General features: G+C 40.0%; 1 protein-coding gene across 1 annotated transcript in view; it reads left to right on the top strand.

Moving 5' to 3' along the window:
- MTCL1 (microtubule crosslinking factor 1) overlaps nucleotides 1-17,976 on the top strand; it is a 49,566-nt gene that overhangs the window by 16,295 nt on the left and 15,295 nt on the right. The window contains 4 exon segments of the mRNA XM_019613939.1: nucleotides 2,454-2,684; nucleotides 4,069-4,257; nucleotides 9,944-10,111; nucleotides 15,851-16,105. Coding sequence (XP_019469484.1) covers nucleotides 2,454-2,684; nucleotides 4,069-4,257; nucleotides 9,944-10,111; nucleotides 15,851-16,105 — 843 coding nt within the window.

Raw genomic sequence — 17,976 nt, 5'->3', positions numbered from 1 at the left:
AGACCCCTCTTAGTCCAAAGAAAACCCAGCTTTTCTCTGAACCTGGAGGAGTTGTACTTTAGTAACTGAGACACAAAACAGGATCTTCTGTATCCCTCAGTGCCCCATGATTCTAACCTCTTATTTGAAACTGGTGAACAAATCATATTTTTCTCTGCTTTTTTGAAGGCTGGAACATATGAGCTAATCCTTTTGTGATCTCTAGCTCCTAAAGCAAGACAAACAAATAACTGTTACTCATTTTTGCAGGCTGTTTGGCTCTTAATAGAAGTTTTCTTTTTAAATTTACTCTCAGACTAAATTCAGCACAATTACTGTATAATGTTAAGTATTTATCCTTGTGCCAGCTAATCTCATTATGCCCAAGTGGTATCTTTCGTTTTTCGTAAGTAGCTTTAATTTTCGGTTGATCTCAATAGGAGCTTCCTCATGGAGGCTTTGCTTTTGAAGGAAACCCGTAAATTGATTTCTTTTCCAGTTGCCTTGGCCATGAATGCTTTTTGTTATGCCTGCCTCAAAGTTATTTTCTTTTGCAGTAGTTATCCATTGAAAAAGCACAAAAATATTCTGCCATCTCCACCAGGACTTTCTGCAAGAATCTGTGATCGTAACGGCTATTAAAACAATGAGAAATGCAGCAAAATCAAAGCTTTCATTCAATGCTTTCAGCTAGTAGAAATAGAATAATAAAACTATCTCCTGGATTCTTTATTTTTTTTCCAGATTATGGCCATCCTGTTGATATTATTCCTTTTTTTATCGTCTACCAGGACTTCTGGTGGAAATGACTCATAGATCTTTGCTGTATTTAACCATAGCTTCATTTGATGGAAGAATTTGCATCAACACAAAATCTGTTCATTTATTCCCTTAAAATTTAAATATAAAAGAAAGAACTCCTTTTTTACTCTCATTTTTTGGCAATATTTAATGACATTACACTGGTGTGTGGTAGCACTGTATAGTCCCTGTGAGTGTCATCAGGAGTTGCATGTATGTTTTTTGGGCCATTATATCTGATACTGTTTCAGACTACTTTTAAGATGCATTTTAAACCCATATGATTTAGTAACTGCTGTGAATAATTTAATCAGGAATATTTTACAAGCCTTACAGTTCCTTAAAGAATTATTTATTTATCAATTTTTATTATAAAATATTCCAAATCATTTAGATTAATGTTATGGATGTATTAATGCATAGTTGCATAGATGTTGTAAATTTGTGTAATGCCAGAGTGCATTGTTTAAAGGGCAGGAGAGTCCTTAGTAAACAGTCTAGTATGGAAAAGTAGCACCTGAAGATTGCCATGAAAACCAAGCATATATTTGTTAGCAGTACTAAGTGCTAAAGGTTACAGAAGAAAAAAATCCATGAAGCATTCTTCATCCTCGTGTGTTGTTTCTTGCAGGGTATGTTCCTTAAATCATTATGGTCGTTAGTTTACTTTGGCTTTCTTCATCTGTGGAGCTGGTCAGGCAAGGGAAAAGCTCTTCTACAAAATGGAAACTTGTAGAAACTGGCATCTGTAAGCAGTGGCTCTGTACTCCTTTTCTGACCTTTCTTGACAGACCTTTCTCAACAGCTTGTTTGAAGGGGAAATGCCATCTCATCTGTGTAAAAGAAGAGATCCTGTACAACAAACTTATACAAGTGTTATGAGGCCAGTGACGTGTAGTGATTTGATTTTGACATATTGAGGGAGAAGTCACGTTTAAGGAATATTGTTTCAGATTGGCTTGTGTTGAAAGGGATGTAATGATATGTTAGCTTTGAACAGTGATCTTTTCTGGTGCTTCTGGTACTGAAACTGAGACATATTGAAGGCCAAGTTGCAGCCAAATTCTGTCTCTTCAGGTTCTGCCTGTGTCCCTGACCTAGAAGTATTTGTTTTCTAGGTTCAGAGACATCTGAGTATGATGCAGGTCTATGGGGAGCACTGCCCTTCTGGAAGGAGAAGTATTCACAGAGGAAGGGATGAGTCTGTAGCCAAGGAGATTAGGATAATATTTCAGGTTGTCTGAAGGGCAATTGCAGTCCCATCTCCTAGAAATAGTTTCAAATACATTTAGCAGATGTGATGTATGTAGCACTTAAGCGCTGAGTGGTGCCTCTTCCAGGAATGTACTGCAGGGATACAATCAAGAGAGGAAAGAAAATTTGATGAGTATAAAACATTTAAGCAAAAGTAGAATTCTCTTGCATCCTTAGAAGTAAATAAACTGTCCAATTCCACGGCACGTTACTTAGATATGGTTATTAAGCTAAGTTTATTGGCTGCTGTGCCCTAACTTCCTCAAATGACAGTTATAACTGCTGAGGAACTTGCTGAGCCAAACTGAATAACTATTCATAACTGATGAAAATTAGATATTTTGATTTGTCTCAGCCAACAAAATCCAAATCCTGGAGACCACCAGCACTTTGACACAGTGTCTGTTGTTCCATTAAAGCTGGAAGAGGAGCATATGCAGACTCTGAGGAGGAAAGATTTGGAAGTGCAGAGCTTGACTTTGCAGAACAAACTGGAAGAAAAGACTTGGAGCCAGGAGAAGAGTTTGCTGCAGCAAGAACTCAGGCATTTCAAGCAGGACACTTTCCTCGTGTATGTCAAACTGAAGTGGCTGCTGAAACACTGGCGGCAAGGCAAACGAATGGAGGATGATGGGGAGGACATACTAGAGGTAACTGGCCCACCACCACTAACCCAGTGAAATTACACTGGATGTTCTTTCTTTACCCGTAGATTTTAAATATGATGTAGCATCACCAACTGTAAGTAAACTTAGATTTTAAGAGGATTCGAATAAAACACAAAGCTTTTTCTTATTATTGGTTTGTGCTAAAGGATATTTTGCATTCTGTCTTCATGTTACACATCACCTATCTTTAAATCTAAACCCTTAACTAGTACAAGCATTTGGCCTTAAAAAATCTCCCATAGTAAATGAAGATTTAATTAAGTCTCTTAGATAATAACCCTGAATAATTTTTGGAAAGAAAAATACCTTATTGAGCTGATGGAATCAAATCTATTTAGATGGGTTGTGTGCTTTTGTCATTGTGTGCAATGTGTTCCTTATAAAGCCTTCAGTAATACAGATGGAGGGAAGCTCTGTTTTCATGTTGGCAAGAGAATTATACAGTCTTGCGGGAACTCACAGTGAATCATTCTTATTTTTTCCTTTTCTTCATACACACGTCTATCACCATCAGGAGCAGTACACCAGTAGTCATCAAAGTAATTTTCCAAGTAGCAACTAAATTAAGATAAGGAATTTCAAGAGCACATTAACAACCTGGCATCCCAAAGCTGACACGTCTTAGCAGGGATGTGATGGCAGAAAGTGCACTGTAGAAAAGCCACTGCTATATTGTGTCAAGCTGCATATCCAGAATTACAGTTTGCTTCAGATATCTTGTGTAAAGGAAACGTAAAAAGAAAAGTGAACTTACCCATTCTGACATTTTAACCAGAATTCTGGGGATCATGGAGTTATCCTGCAGGATCATGCAGTTCTGAAACATTTTGCTAAGGCAGCTAAGTAATTTTTCAGTATTTCAGATATTTGTATAGCAAGTGTCCTTCAGTCTTTTGCTACATCTGGCAGAACAAGTAAATGTTCAGGTCTAGTAGAAGTAGCTCCACTGTTATGTATTCTGTATAAAGGGTGCTGTGGTATAATGAGTCAGAAACAAGGGCTGAGTATCTATTTAGAAATAATTCCATTCTTCTTTATTTCAGCAGTACTAATTTGCTTGTGTGTAAAATAGCTCATCTTCTAGTATCAGAAGAGCTTTCATTTTTTTATTGTTTGGATTTTTGACTGGGTAATTTACAATCAATTCATCTCCAGTCACTACTGGTAGCAAATGATTTGCTAACATAGTAGAGAATATGAAGTGCTAGATTGGGATACTCCCTGATCTCTACATTTTCATTATACACATAGTGTCCTGTGTGGCTTTTCATTGATGCATGGCAGACTATATCCACCATACTGCATTTCTCTCTACCTAAGTAACTGGCAAAGAGAGTGTTGCTGTGTCCCATCTCTTGCATTTCAGATCGAGCATCTTGAAGCCCTCCCAGAATTTGGCTTTCAGTCTGAGCAGAAGGCGGATGATGCGGAGCGAGAGGAGGAGGAAGAGGATGTTGTGTTTGCACTGACAGATTTCTCCCAGCATCCCACTGCAGAGAGTGCGGATCACAGACCACAGCTGCAGACTGCAGAGTTACTGCAGCAGCAGAAGCAGGTACCATACCACTTGTATAACGTATCCTAGGAATGGAAAGTGTGGATGTTCCAAGGGAATTCATTTTTTTCTGTTGCTGTGCTAAGTCGCCTAAAATCACACTTGTAAAAATCCTGCTAGCTGCACAGCAATTACAATGGACTTTGTCCATTATATTTATATTTAATCAGGAGTCGTGTGATTACTGTTCTCCTGTTGGCAGATGCTATCGGTGAAAAATCCTATTTCCTCCTATGGCTGTTTGCCCAGAAACATCTATCAGTATGTGATAGCTTGCAGAATTCACATGCTCATCTTTCTGAGCACATCTATTCTATTCTACTGTCAAGCTTTTAGTGAGTAGAGGTGATTTTATTTCCTTTAAATTATTTAAGAAACTATTTATTGTATATTTAATGTTTTCCTTAGAGATGATGAGAAAGCAATGCAAAAGTTCCTTCCTGTCACTGGACTTGTTTTTAGATACCTAAAAGCAAATCATGCTGACTTTTCCTTGACATCTCCGGTGCCCTGCCTACGTGCCATATATGCCAGCTTTTTGCATTGAGTATACCAGCAGTCCTACCAATAGCAGTACACATACAAAGGGGACAAAGTTAAGGCTTCTATCTGTTGTTCATATACACTTTATATTTTTGCAGTCAGAAGGTGAATGGAACAAGAACTCTGTACAAAACACAAATGAAAAAAGTTTTGAAGATTTATTCCTTATGCTCAATGTATGTCCAGCCCCTGACTTGGGAGCCCCACTCCACAGCAAGACCACTCAGGCACTTGTGTCCCTGTGACTGTGTTACTTTGCTGGTCTCACTACAGGCTCTGAGGATGGTGTCTTTTCATTTCAGTTCTCTGTCTTGAATTCTCCAGACTCTCAGGATGACATACATTTTGTTTACTTATTGTCTATGGTCTAATAGATACACAGCAAGCAGTAAATCTCTGTCCCTTAGTAAGGTTAGACTGGTGCTTTGGAGATGCATAAGCTGCACTGCAACCAACCTCACTAATCTGAGGTGTATCTTCATGTACGCTTTCTGTCTGAATTAAAAACACTAGAGAACAAAAAAAGCATGCACCTCCCATGCCCTCAAGGCTCTCCTCGAGCACCTCAGTATCATTTGGACTTGAATTGTCTGTCCTGCTGTGGTGGATAGTTTGGCCCTGCAAACTTCCTTCCCCTCACTCAGCAACCTCAAAAACCTGGACTTTGCTCTACACCGTTGCAGGTTTTCTCTTAAAACTGGCAGCTCCACTTAATTCACGTGATCCCAAAATGCAAGCTTGTTAATGCATCCATTAACTAAACAAAACTAGAGCGAGAAATCACTTCACCTGTGTAATCTAAGGTCCAAAAGCTCTGAGAGTATCAGCTGACCCAGAGCACATCCTTTCTGAAGAGCAGACTCAGCAGCACTCACTTCCCAGTACAACACTGTCTGGTCAGACTGCCCTAAAAAAACCATCTAGGGGTATGGAGGTCTTCAGTAAGTCCCTTCAACTTTCAGCTGGAAGCAAGCAGTGTTTATATGGGGAACTCAGGGTGAGTGGTGAAGCTGGAAGTCTCCAAGGTCTGCCGCTACTCAGGAGAGCCGTAAGTTGCTGCTTCTGCCTGATGAGTTTCAAGATGAAATGCATCAGTGCTTGTTTTACATTAGGAAGGAAATCTTGAAATAGTCTAGGAGTAGTTGACAGGACTAGGTCAGAAAAAAGAAAAGGCTTCCTGTAACTTGAGGTAATCCATTCTTATTTTTAACATTTAATGTTAATATTTAATGGCTTGTATTTTCGGCCTACATTCCTGTTGCTGACTTTCTTACCATGTACGGAGAGTGAAATTGCTCTGAGAAAAATTATAAACCCCAAGACCTTAAAAAAGCAGTTTCTGATTTTATATTATTGTGATTTGTGATACTTAACTTGAAGGAAAATACTTGTCTAGGACATTTATGTGGCTCCCCATGGAGGTGGTGTTTTCCATTAGCTGATAGCAGGGGCACATTGCAGACGGTGTTAGGCAAGAAAATGGCAAGGTTCAAGAACCACAAAGGAAGTCTGGTGAAGGTCAGAAGACAAGCAAACTAATCAGGGTTTGTTATGGGCTTGCTATAAATAAGCATTTCAATGTGTGTAGTAAGAGATGAGGGAGAATTGGCTGCAGAAAAGCAAGTGCTTTGGTACACCTGAATAGAAGGAGTGAAAAGTATGTTGGATGTGTAAGATAAGCGAAGTAATAAGAAGAGTTTATACATTTGTGTTTCAGTGGAAAAAGCATTAAAAAGCAATACACTCATATATTGGTGATGGTAGGGGGAGGTCAAGAAAACCCCCAATTATATCTTTTTGTGCTCATGCAGTATTTGTTTTCAAAGCATAGTAAAGGAAAAGCCCAGAGGAATAGTAAATAAGACCTAAATATTCTAAAATGATTTGCAACAAGATGTGGCTTCACTTTTGCTCATATCAAGGCTTATAAATGTCTAATGGGCAGGAGTCAACTGGATGGGGCCGGGCTCTTTTTGGTGATGCACAGTGACAGAACAAGGGGCAAAGAGCACAAACCAGAAAAAGAAAGTTCCACCTGAATGTGAGAACGGCTTCTTCACTACAAGGGTGACAGAGTGCTGAAACAGCTGCCAAGGGAGGTTATGGAGTCTCCTCCTCTGGAGATATTCAAAACCTGCCTGGACACCTTCCTGTTCCACCTGCTGTAGGGATCTGCTTTAGCAGGAGCTGGGCTGGGTGATCTCCAGAGGTCCCTTCCAGTCTTTACAATTCTGTGATTCTTTGATCTCTGACAGTACAGAAACACACAGACCTTGTTTGCTTGTTTAGGCTCCTGACTTTGTGTTTCTGATAGAGTGCTCTACTAAACAGTTTGTAATACCAGACTCTGCAATTTAATTGAGGTTTCCTACATTTAGCTTTTATTTGTTTTCAGCTGTTGTTCCCTTCACCTATAAAATCTGGGCCGTGGAGGCAACAAGACTTCTGTAATTCTTCTGTCCTAGACCAGCTGTGAGTCTCTCAGATTCTCTGTTCTTGAAATTGCAGTAACTGGTCAGTACTACAGAGGCAGATCCTTGCATGGTAGCTTGCCCAGGAAGTTACAGTCATGCCCCATTTCTTCTGCCTGCATGACATCTCTGGGAGGAACAGGAAAACTGTAACAATCTTTGTTTGGTATCTATGGGTCTTATGCAGAAGCTGTTTGGTAGTTTCACCAGCAGAAATCTCAGACATGTCTAGATGTAAATGTTGTATTTCAAAACACATTGTCTCAGAAGCACTTCATCTGTTCTCTCAGATTGGCAAAACAAAAAAATAGTCTCACAGAACTCTCCAAATTCAAATTGTAAATACAAAGCCATGCAAAGGAGACATCTCTGCAGGAATTAGGGGTATGCAACCAAAATTGGATATATATTGGCAAGTTAATTAAAATCCCAGCAAGCCCAGGGGGCACCCAGGGTACTTGTCTTCATAAAAGTGACAGTGATGTAATACCTCTAGAAATAATGTGTGTCCTCATCACAGTAGGCTATAAACCTGTAATGAGACTCTCTTGGCACCTCTCTGTACTAGTCTGTCACTTCTTTCCTCACAAAACCTAATTTTGCAGTACTCCAAAGCTAAAAAATATATGCATGGGAATGAGGGATGTAGTTTGCTTCAGTTGTATTTGGGTTTATTTTTCTTCTGCCTCATTTCCCTTGTGCAGCCTTTCGATTACTTTGCCAAATAAAGCGAACCAAAAGCACAGAATGTGGCTCCTGAATAAAAGTACTTCATAAACATGTGGGGTCAGAATATTCAAAAGCGAGTGAGGCCGGAATTTGAAGCACTTAGTACCCAGCAGCTCCCACTGTGACACTAAGGACAAATCTTCAAAAGAGCTCTTATTCTGATTACTACACAACGGACTTGAGCTGGTTGGAGAATCTAGCCTTAATTGGGTATCAGAATGAGAATTCATAGTGAAAACATAACATCTCATTACATATTGCAAAGTAGGAGATCTTATATGCATGATGAAGACTGCTGCTGTATAGTAGCAAACTGCTAATTGGCATTAAATGTTAATGGAATTAATTCTGCTTCTGTGAGTTTGTTTCTTATAAAACCTCACATTATACACCATCACATTTCATTAGCCCAAACAAATTATACGTCAGTCAGTGAGCACCTGCAGTCATTTCCCTGTGTCTGGCTTTTTCTTTTTTTGCTGTTGAACCAAATGGCTTGGAAAAAGTAGAGCACACTTGCTTGTTTGTTTCTTAAAGAACAAAAAAAGGTTCTGCGGCGTGTCTCACTAGTCATTACAGAAGTGGATGAGGTGGGGTCAGTGATGTCAAAAATCTGGTCAGCACATGAGATCGACGTAGTTGTACGCACAGTATGCTGTATGTGATATTGTTAGGGGAAAAAAATGCTTTAAAAACTATTTAGATTTTTTTGTATGCTTGTTTATTGGATTTGCCTGCATTGAAGTCCCTGTGTTTATACTTCATGACATATCAGAAAAGAGGAATTGCAGGAAGCCTCCACTTGAGCAAAATAAATAAATAATAGAGTGAATTAGACTATCATCTAAGAATCAAGACAGCTAATTTATTTTTCCAAGGAAACCAGTGCATTCATAAGAACTAGGTGATCAAATGCTGAGTTTGTTGAGTAAGCTTTCCCATTTTTTTGCTCACGTACCTGCTAATCAATAATAATTTTCTTAAAAGTCTTTTCTATTCAGAATAACTTGTCAGATACGATCTCTGGCTGCTCCTTGATCTTTGAGAGGCTTGCTGGGAGCGTTTGATTAAGATCTTGGATAAAGAAATCATGTTACCCATTTCTGTTTCCAAACTCAATTGCTGCAAAAAAAATTTGGAGGATACCTTTCGTTTAATGATCCAGAATGAATCTTTTAAAAACATCAAAATGACAGTTTTTGCAAATCTTCACAGAATTTGCAGAAGTTTTATGCCAAAACTAAGAAAAAAAAATCAGAGATTCTGGATGCATATACATCTGTGTCTTTTGGTATTTTTGCCAAGATCAGATGTCATCACTAGGCTAGACTTTTAATTTGGCTCTGTTCTTTGCTTCTGGCTAGTGCAACAGCAATTTTCAATATGAGCAAGGCATTCTCAACAAAGCATGAATGAGATCTGCGCTTTGATCCTGTTCTGCAGGAGGGAAAGTAACCTACCTGGCATTTGTGACTTCAGTATCAAAGTGGGTACTGTTGCAGAGCTAACCTATGTGTAGCTGCTTGGAACTGAGGATAAGTTTGAGGTCCAGACTAGGAAAACACCTTAGCAAAGATACTCAAATCAAAACCTCTCATGTTTTCCCCTGTGTAATTTTGTCTGATAATACAAAAAGCTTTTCGCAATTTGTAGTTTGAAAACACTTGAGATTTGATGCTGAGCCATGAGTGTATGTATGAGACGAACACTACTGTATTAAAAGAACTTTATTAGAGATGGCCTCAATCCAGATAGGTACATAGCGCCTTTTTCAGTGTGACTCATATCTTTGCATGGGTGCTTCAGAATTAGGGCGAGCAAGAAAAAGTAGGCACAGAAGGCATTGTTATTGCAATGGATGTGCAGGCATTTTTTCCTCTTGCAGATGAAATTGGAGGCTGAAGGCATCTGGTGACAAAATATATTTTGCTTTGTTCTGGCAGGCAAGTGAGAATCGGAAGCTGCTGAGTGCTGTGAAGGGCCTGCTGGATGACTTCCGCTCGGAGCTGCGAGACGATGAGCGCGAGCGCCAGGGGCTCCAGCAGCAGTATGCCCTGGACAAGGCAGCTTGGGAGGTGGAAATGACTGAGCTGAAGTGCCATCTGGAACAGGTACTGCCTGACGTCCAGCACCCTGGAAGGATGCTGGAGTCACTTCATGACTCTCTGAGAGTCAAAAGAGCTGCTATATTTATTCATTTTTGCTTGGTGCCTGAAAGCCCCGCTGAAGCCTGGGCAATGCTTTGAGTCATGAGTTGCCTTTTGGGTTCCAGTTGTCCCAGTATGAGTGCTTGTTAGTAGATACTGTGTAATGTAAGTAAAAATGAAGGAACTGAGACTCTTCTAACTATATGTTCTCAGAACAGCTGGCTGGTAATGTATCAGCTACAGTAATGAGACTTGCAGGTGCCTGTATTTATTGGCATTTATAGGAGAAAGAATGTCTTGGTGTAGGCATGCTGACAACTATCTCATCACTGTGCCTTGGCACATAAAAAACTGCAGTATTTGATGCATGAGAGAAAAGAGTGACTTAACAATTCTGAAGCATTAGATCAGTTTCGTAGTGTCGAACCAGCCAGTCAAATCTACTGTTAGTGATGGGTGGTACCCTGCTGAAGAGAATGCTATAGCTCTAAGTTATTATTAGAACTACGTATATAAAATCTGTGCCAGGTGCTGCAGTGCAGTGAAGATGTACAATTTCTCAAACAAACAAACAAAATCATCAAAAAATCCACAAGGGTTCATTTCCAAAGCTGATGGCTTAAGAGCTCTAATTTACCATACTTGAAAAAGGGAGGAGTGGGGAAAAGAGTAAGTTCAGATCTTGAGAAAAAGATTTGCAATTGTAGAACTTCTCTGCAGAAGACAGATATAATAAAAGTATTTGCTGCTGAGAGGGTGATTATTTAGGAAGATTTACTGAACATCGCAGCACTGTCTGGAGACTCACTCTGACGCACAGAGCTGACATGTGAGCACTTATTTTTCTGTTCAGGTACTGTAAACTTGTTCCCCAGAATGAAGAAAGAAGCTTTCATTTTAGCAGTTTTCTCTCAATAGATTCAAATTTTTAGTTCAGATCAGCTGCTTCTTAGTGCATGCAAATTTCCAGAGAGCAGGTCACTTGAAAAGAGAAGCAAAATCAATCGCCATTTTTGTTCCTCCCAGAATAAAACCTGGATGACAGTTTTACCTTAAATTAGAGGTGGCAATGAAGAACAAAACCTGGAGAAAGTTACTTTGATAATTAACTGCCAATTTAAAGCTCGCATGTTCTGTATTTGCATGAGTGATTTACTTCGGGGCTGCCATTTTGGTTGTTGCACAGTGCTGCTCTCCCTGCCCAGAGACAAGATAGATTAATACCATTCCTTCTCGTGGCTTTGTCAGGCTCTTTGCCATCCCCACTCCTCTATTGGCAATAATCTCTAACGTATGCTAACTATTGAGCTGTGGGTGTTACTTTTTGCATTTTTTTCAAGCAAATGAAAAGAATAAAACTGATCAATATTTAAGACATAAAACTAACTTCCTCAGCAGATTCCCCAAACTGCATTTATATTTGACAGTAAAAAGAGGTCCCTTATGAAGCAGCAAAGAGAGAGCACGTAAATCATAAGAATGTCAACGGGGATAGTGCTAACAGCGCTTGTGTCCCACTGAGGTATGCGTTCACAATTACAAGGAAGCAATTAGAAAACTAAACATAAAAATAGTAATATTATAAACATGAAATACAAATATTATAAGTATGGAATTGACTCAAACTAATGATTATGATTCAAAACATGGGGGTTTTGCTCTTGGTTATGTTTGAGATGGGAAGAGCTAATAAAGAACACCTAAAATATCAGCATTACATATAGTCACATTAACAGACTTTTCTGTTCTGTGCCGACATGTGGACTAACAGCTTTAGCTAAACAGCCAAGCTTGCCATGGTGTGAGGATAGGAGGGCTTTGCAGGATGTCGTTTTGTCACTTTGATTGGCAGTGATGAAGCAGCAGGCTGTGCAGCACTCCCACCATAGGGGGCTATAGGGCTGTCCAGCCCCTAACAAACCCATAGAGAATCATGGCCTTTCTAGTCTCCACTTTTGTATGCACTGCCACTGTTTTCCACCTTTTTTTGTGAAGCCGTAGGTCAATTAGCAAGAGCATTTTCTTCAAGAGTCACCTCCTAATTAATGGTTACTGACAATGATTTTGCATTTTAATGCTTGAACTCTGTATAGGAAAGAAAGAGCAAAAAGAAGGAAGAAAACTCCTTTGTTACAAAAGCACTGCATACACGAGTTGATAATGTACTGTTCCCTGCTGCTTTTGTGCTTTAGCACTGTGTATCATTAAAGTAAAAGTCTTGGCTCTCAGAAATGAATGTACATCTTATTTGGCAGAAGGCTCTTTAGATGTTGTTTTTAAGATAAGATTAAGATACATAATTAAGATAAATAATGAGGTTGCTCCTAATATGGAATCTTGGTAAGTCTGAACAATAAAGAATCGCAATAATTGTCAGCCCCCAGCTGGTGGAAATGAAAAATCCCAGTATTCTGGGAACTATGAGCAAACCCAGCACATGTACTGAGAACTGGCACATAAGGACATGGACCCTCACTAGGATTTCAACCAATAATCAAGCTTGGGGATCCTTGAGGGGGAACATAAGCCATGGAGTTATTGGAGAGGTATCCAGCCACCTTACCAGTCAGCAGGTTTAGGACTTAAATTTTCGTGCTAAGGAGCCACCAATGGACCCTTCCTCTTTGATGTGAGCCCTGTCATAAACACAGCGACAGAAGGACTCCCCAGGAGCATTGTTCTGCCTTCCCCAGACACTGAGAACCGCCTTCTGAGTGTAAAGGCATCACTTTTAACTGGGAAGTGTTTTGTATCCCAAATCATAGAACAGCAGGAAATTGTTCTCGTTTGCCTTGGTTTTGGACTTATCTTTGTACTTAATATATTCTTCTCAAATGGAGCAAGCAGCAAGGCTCTGGTCTAGATGAATGATCTGACACAGGATAACTGACAGTGGTAGCTTGGGCAAGGCACTCCGGTACAGCCAGGCATTCCTGGTATTGCTCTTCTGAAACACATTCTTTCGCCTCCTTGCCTTTATTGGCTTTCCTGCTCTTTGCAGGCAGGCAGCATGGCCTCACGAGCACTGCCTTTCTTGTTTGCTAGCTGAAAGGCTGAGAATTTGCTCAGTGGTGGTGAAGAAGTCAGTGGTATAAGTGGAGAAAGAATATAAGTCGAGTTCAACGTTTTGCTATTTATTTTTCTTTTAGATTAAAAAAAATGGAAGAAGGAATTTGCTTTATAGGGTAATCATACAAACTCTGTTGCAACAGAGCATTTGTTTTATGTATGGGTTTGCTTTTAGTATTTTTGAGCTTCATGCTGGCTAAAGAATTTATTGCAGACATTTGTATGTCTGGCAAATTAGCATCTTAGCTATAGTTAATACTGAAAGTGGCATTATTCCCCAGGAGACAGCAGAGTTGTTTGGTGGAGACCAGGCACTCCAGTCTGGTTGGATTTACTCCAGGCACACCAGCAACACCTGCTAAGAGCTCCTTATTGCAAGACAAGAAGTCTGCAGGGGCATTAACGGTCCTTGAAAGGTGAATAAACAAGTCCTAAGTAGCTCTTTGTCAGGCTTAGATGTAAGAAAACTGTATATTTTATGTCATTTTAGAGTCTCTTACTATTTTGGAGTTTATCACATAATATATTATGGTAAGTAATTATTGCCTTTGCTTTACAGACAAGGAACGTAGAAGTAGGGTATACTCCACTCTATGAGGCTGCTGAATCAAGGCCTGAACCTCTGATTAATCACCTGAGGCGAGCAATGAGTCAGCCATGGGAGCACAGGTGAAGGCAATTCTCCTGTGCTGCCGGAAGGGGTGGAGCCTGACTCCATCTCTCCTAGACACATTTAAGAGCTGTCTGCCAGTGAGGAAGGATCTCTCTGGAGATCCGCTCCACTGGAGTTTATTTTGTGAGCCCAGGATAAGGGTGAGTGTCTTTCTTTTCCTACTCCAATATGATAATTACATCAGCTAAACTCCTGGATATACTATACCATCTGTATATCCATTGATTATATACTCCACTAGTGCCAAAGGGCAGGAAAGAAGCATTGCGGTTGGCAGCAAAATAATTTTGGGACTGCTGTGGGCAGTCTCCATGCCCTCATCTGCTGGTCAGTTCTCCTGCACCCACCTGCTCACCAGTGCCACCCATGTCAATAGGATTTTTACTACTAACTGAGCGGGAGCATCAGTAAAACAATGAACTCAAGGAAAGAAAAATAAAATAAAAATCAGTAATATGTAATTAATTAACCTGTTAATCTTTCCAGCTGAATTCCTTCTTTACAATAATCTTAATATCTTCTGCTTTTTTAAAAGATTTTCCACATAGTTGATGATATTTCTTCTGCTCTAGGTCTGGTACCTACCTTTTGGTTTGTTTACTGAAGCTTGAGTTCTGGAGTTAATACTGAGTGAAATGCTTCTCTGCTGTCAAATTTACCTTCAGGAAAGTTTTACAGGTGTGAACAGTTGCAGACGGAGGCCCATCAGCATCTAGCATCTGTGTCTGTACAGAATATCACACAGTGGAGTCAAATGTTTTCAGCACTATTCTGGCTCCACAAATTTACACTGTATAAACGGGTTAAGGGAGAAATGATAGTATAATGACAACATCCATAGAGTTACAGAATGGTTTTGATTGAGAGGGACTTCAAAGATCATCTAGTTTCAACTCCCTCACCATGGGCAGGGACATCTCTCACTAAATTAGGCTGCCCAAAGCCCCATCCAACCTGTCTATAGGGTGCTGCTTTTTTATAATTGATTTTTATGGTTACTTGCTTGGTTTGAAAATAACTGACTTTGGAAATCAGTGGTAGAAGTTGCAGGTGTTTAAGATCTCCCTGTAACGCATGTGATTGTAATAGGCTGTTCACTGCAGCCCAGCAAACAACTCAAGCAATGGCCTCCCTGCCATTTATTTGGGAAGGCTGTTCCAAAGACAAATAAGCTCCACTCCCTGATCCAGTCTGAACTTCTTTTTGTTCATACAGTTTGAGCTTACATTCTGCTTAGCACAATTTGAAAGTGCTGTCCTCCCCTCTTGCTAAAGGAGCATGTTTCCTAGGAAACCTGCTACCTCTGCTTTTGAAGACAACTTCAGAGGTAGAAATGAGTTTTTAGTGCTCTTCTTTCTTGGCTGCTTGCAGAGCCAGACCCATCCTGACTCATTTACACATCTACTGAGTTATAAACAAAAGGTCAAGTTTCAGGGATAAATTATTCCCTCTCTTGAGCTAACACGATGACATTGAGCACCTTTTTCACTCTGACCACAGTCTAGCAATGGTCCACATTTGCCAGGGAGGCTATGCAATTTCCGACCTTTGAGATTTGTCAGAAACAGAACAAAGCCAAGAGCTAGAAGTATGGGGTTGGGTTGGAAACCCCTTTCCAGCACACCACGACTATATTTTCCAATGATCCTACCACTTTGAGCCAGCTATCCTGATCTAATTGAGTTGATCCCTCAGCATGAAATAAAAGAGAAGGAATAGAAGGCATCATCAACTAACAGTCATATAAATGTATTTAGTTACCGTGATCTGCAGAGATGAGAGGACATGATGTCAGTACATCTCTTTGTGCTAGTCTCTGGTGGGGAGGTATCAGGAGGTATACAGAAACACACTGCTGAAGGCTGTTGCGGGCAGAAAGTCTCTAACACAAATTCCTTTCCTGAGACAGGGTTTTACCTGAGAAAGTTTGATGTCCTAATAACATTTTGTTTTAATGGCAGCTGGAAGGGAAGAATGAGAGCAGCTTAGGAGAAACAGGCCTCACTTCTGATGCAAAGGGAGCTTTTAAACGGGAAAGAGAGGAGCATAAGAAGCTTCTGGCTGAGACTCACGGTGTGGTGATGGACCTCCGCTGGCAAATCCAGCACAGTGAGAAGAACTGGAACCGAGAAAAAGTGGAACTCCTGGACAGGCTTGATAGAGACCGACGAGAATGGGAACGCCAAAAGAAAGAGCTGCTCAGGCGAATAGAGCAGGTGAGGAGTTGGCTTTGGAGTTGGGGTCGGCAATGGTTGGCTGCTAGTGTGAGGTATTACACTATTACTGCACTCAGACCAAGGTCAAGGAACGGTTTAAAGGAAAAATATTTTAAGAAATAGCACAGGAGCAATTTTGGTTCCTTGGATACATCAGTGTTTCCCAAGATACAAAACAATTCACATACACAAGGGAGTAAAGGGGAAATGCTCATAATCCCTGTAAAGCCTATGAGAAATCATCTCTAGGTTAAAGGCCATTTCCTGCTTCATTTCCATTACCCTGTACAGGCATGGTCACGTTGATTCTCTGAAGGCTTATGTGCATCCCTTCGTGCTTAAACACTCAATCCCACGCGCAGGGTTATTCAAGGTTGGATATACAGCTTCCTGCCAGAAAAGTCTGTTCATCTGTGAATTTGCCACCAAAGATACAGCTACTGTAGCTATTTGTGAAGAGCCCTGACTGATAGCAGATAAGCAGTTTGCAATGTATTGTATTTGGAAGACAGTTCTGACCTTGGTCACATGAATTTTGCGCACACCTCTGTTGTCATTTGCAAATCTGATAATTGCATACCTATGCCCTTGTTTTTCACTCCTGTCTGCACTTTTATCTGCTTAGTATTAGAGCTTGATTTGAAAATGTTGATTTAAATTACGCTTAATGGATTTATTATCTGGCTGGAAGCCACACAAAAAAAATTAAAAATGAAAAATCAAGTTTAATAATGGAGAAATAATACACCACTTTTGACTGAACTGTGTTCATCTCTGAGTCATGCATTCCAGGAAGAGTAAGAAAAACAACTGAAATTGTGGGTGTTCAGTTAACTGAATACTTCCTGTCTTTAGGACATCAGAAATGGAACTGCATCACATTTGTGCATGCTTCTAGGGAGCTGTGCTGCCTGAAAGAACTACAAAGTGCCTTCTCATGTTAAGCTGATGAAAGCGTGGTGTAACTTCATGGCTGGTTTTTGAAAAGGGTTCTTTGTCTGTGTCTCATGGTCTCACCCTTGGGCTGCAATAAGAAGAGAAAAGCCACCAGGCTATAAATATTACGAGTACAAGACTAAAACTCATTGTAAGTGATGGCTGTTAAATCCTCAGAGAAGCATTTAAGTGAATGTTGTACTCCATAGGTATTTCTACAGATCTGAGTAGGTGCTGACCAATATGAAAGCTTTACAAACCAAGAAAGATTATTTTTGTTTCTTCAAAATATCAATAAGTGATATGCTGCTCATCTGAGTGAGTTTTTGAGAATACTCCATGCTGCTTTGTGAACTAACCCTTACAATGCCTTATGATGCAGAACTTTAGCGTGTCTCTTAAGATAAAATAACCGATGTACATGAGCTAAGAATGGGTGTAGTTGAGCTCTTCATCAGTCATCTTGTTCCCACGTTTCACTGGCTGAGATCTCCCCATTTAACTAGGCTGATTTCTAACTGTTGAATTTCTTTGGATGCTTCATGCAAAATGAGAATTAAGTGATTGTTAAAAATTTTCCCAGTGTACAAAGGGCATGGGTATACACTTTTGCTTAGAGTCACTGGTACTTCTTTGGATGTTTATCTTGCTGTCTCTGTGAAGTGTATTTTTTAATATGATCTCTTCAGTGTCTCCTCAGTAGCCTGAGGGAGTTAACCTTGTTCAAGACTGCCTAGTCTATTCCCTGGGAATATGAGGCACATTGAGAAAAGAAATCCCTGCTAATAGTACCTAGCCTTTAATTTTCTTCAAACCTGACGCAACCTCTCAGTCTCATCTTGAGAGGATCTTCAAAATAGATCTTAACTAACCCTGGAGCTGATTTCTTCTTTTACTATTCTGAATCTTCTGCAGTCCCACTATATATTTACCGT

Source organism: Meleagris gallopavo, chromosome 3 (genome assembly GCF_000146605.3).
Source record: "Meleagris gallopavo isolate NT-WF06-2002-E0010 breed Aviagen turkey brand Nicholas breeding stock chromosome 3, Turkey_5.1, whole genome shotgun sequence".
In the NCBI taxonomy this organism is placed as follows: domain Eukaryota; kingdom Metazoa; phylum Chordata; class Aves; order Galliformes; family Phasianidae; genus Meleagris; species Meleagris gallopavo.
The sequence above is the reverse complement of the archived record's forward strand: the minus strand, read 5'-3'. Positions and strand labels throughout refer to the sequence as shown.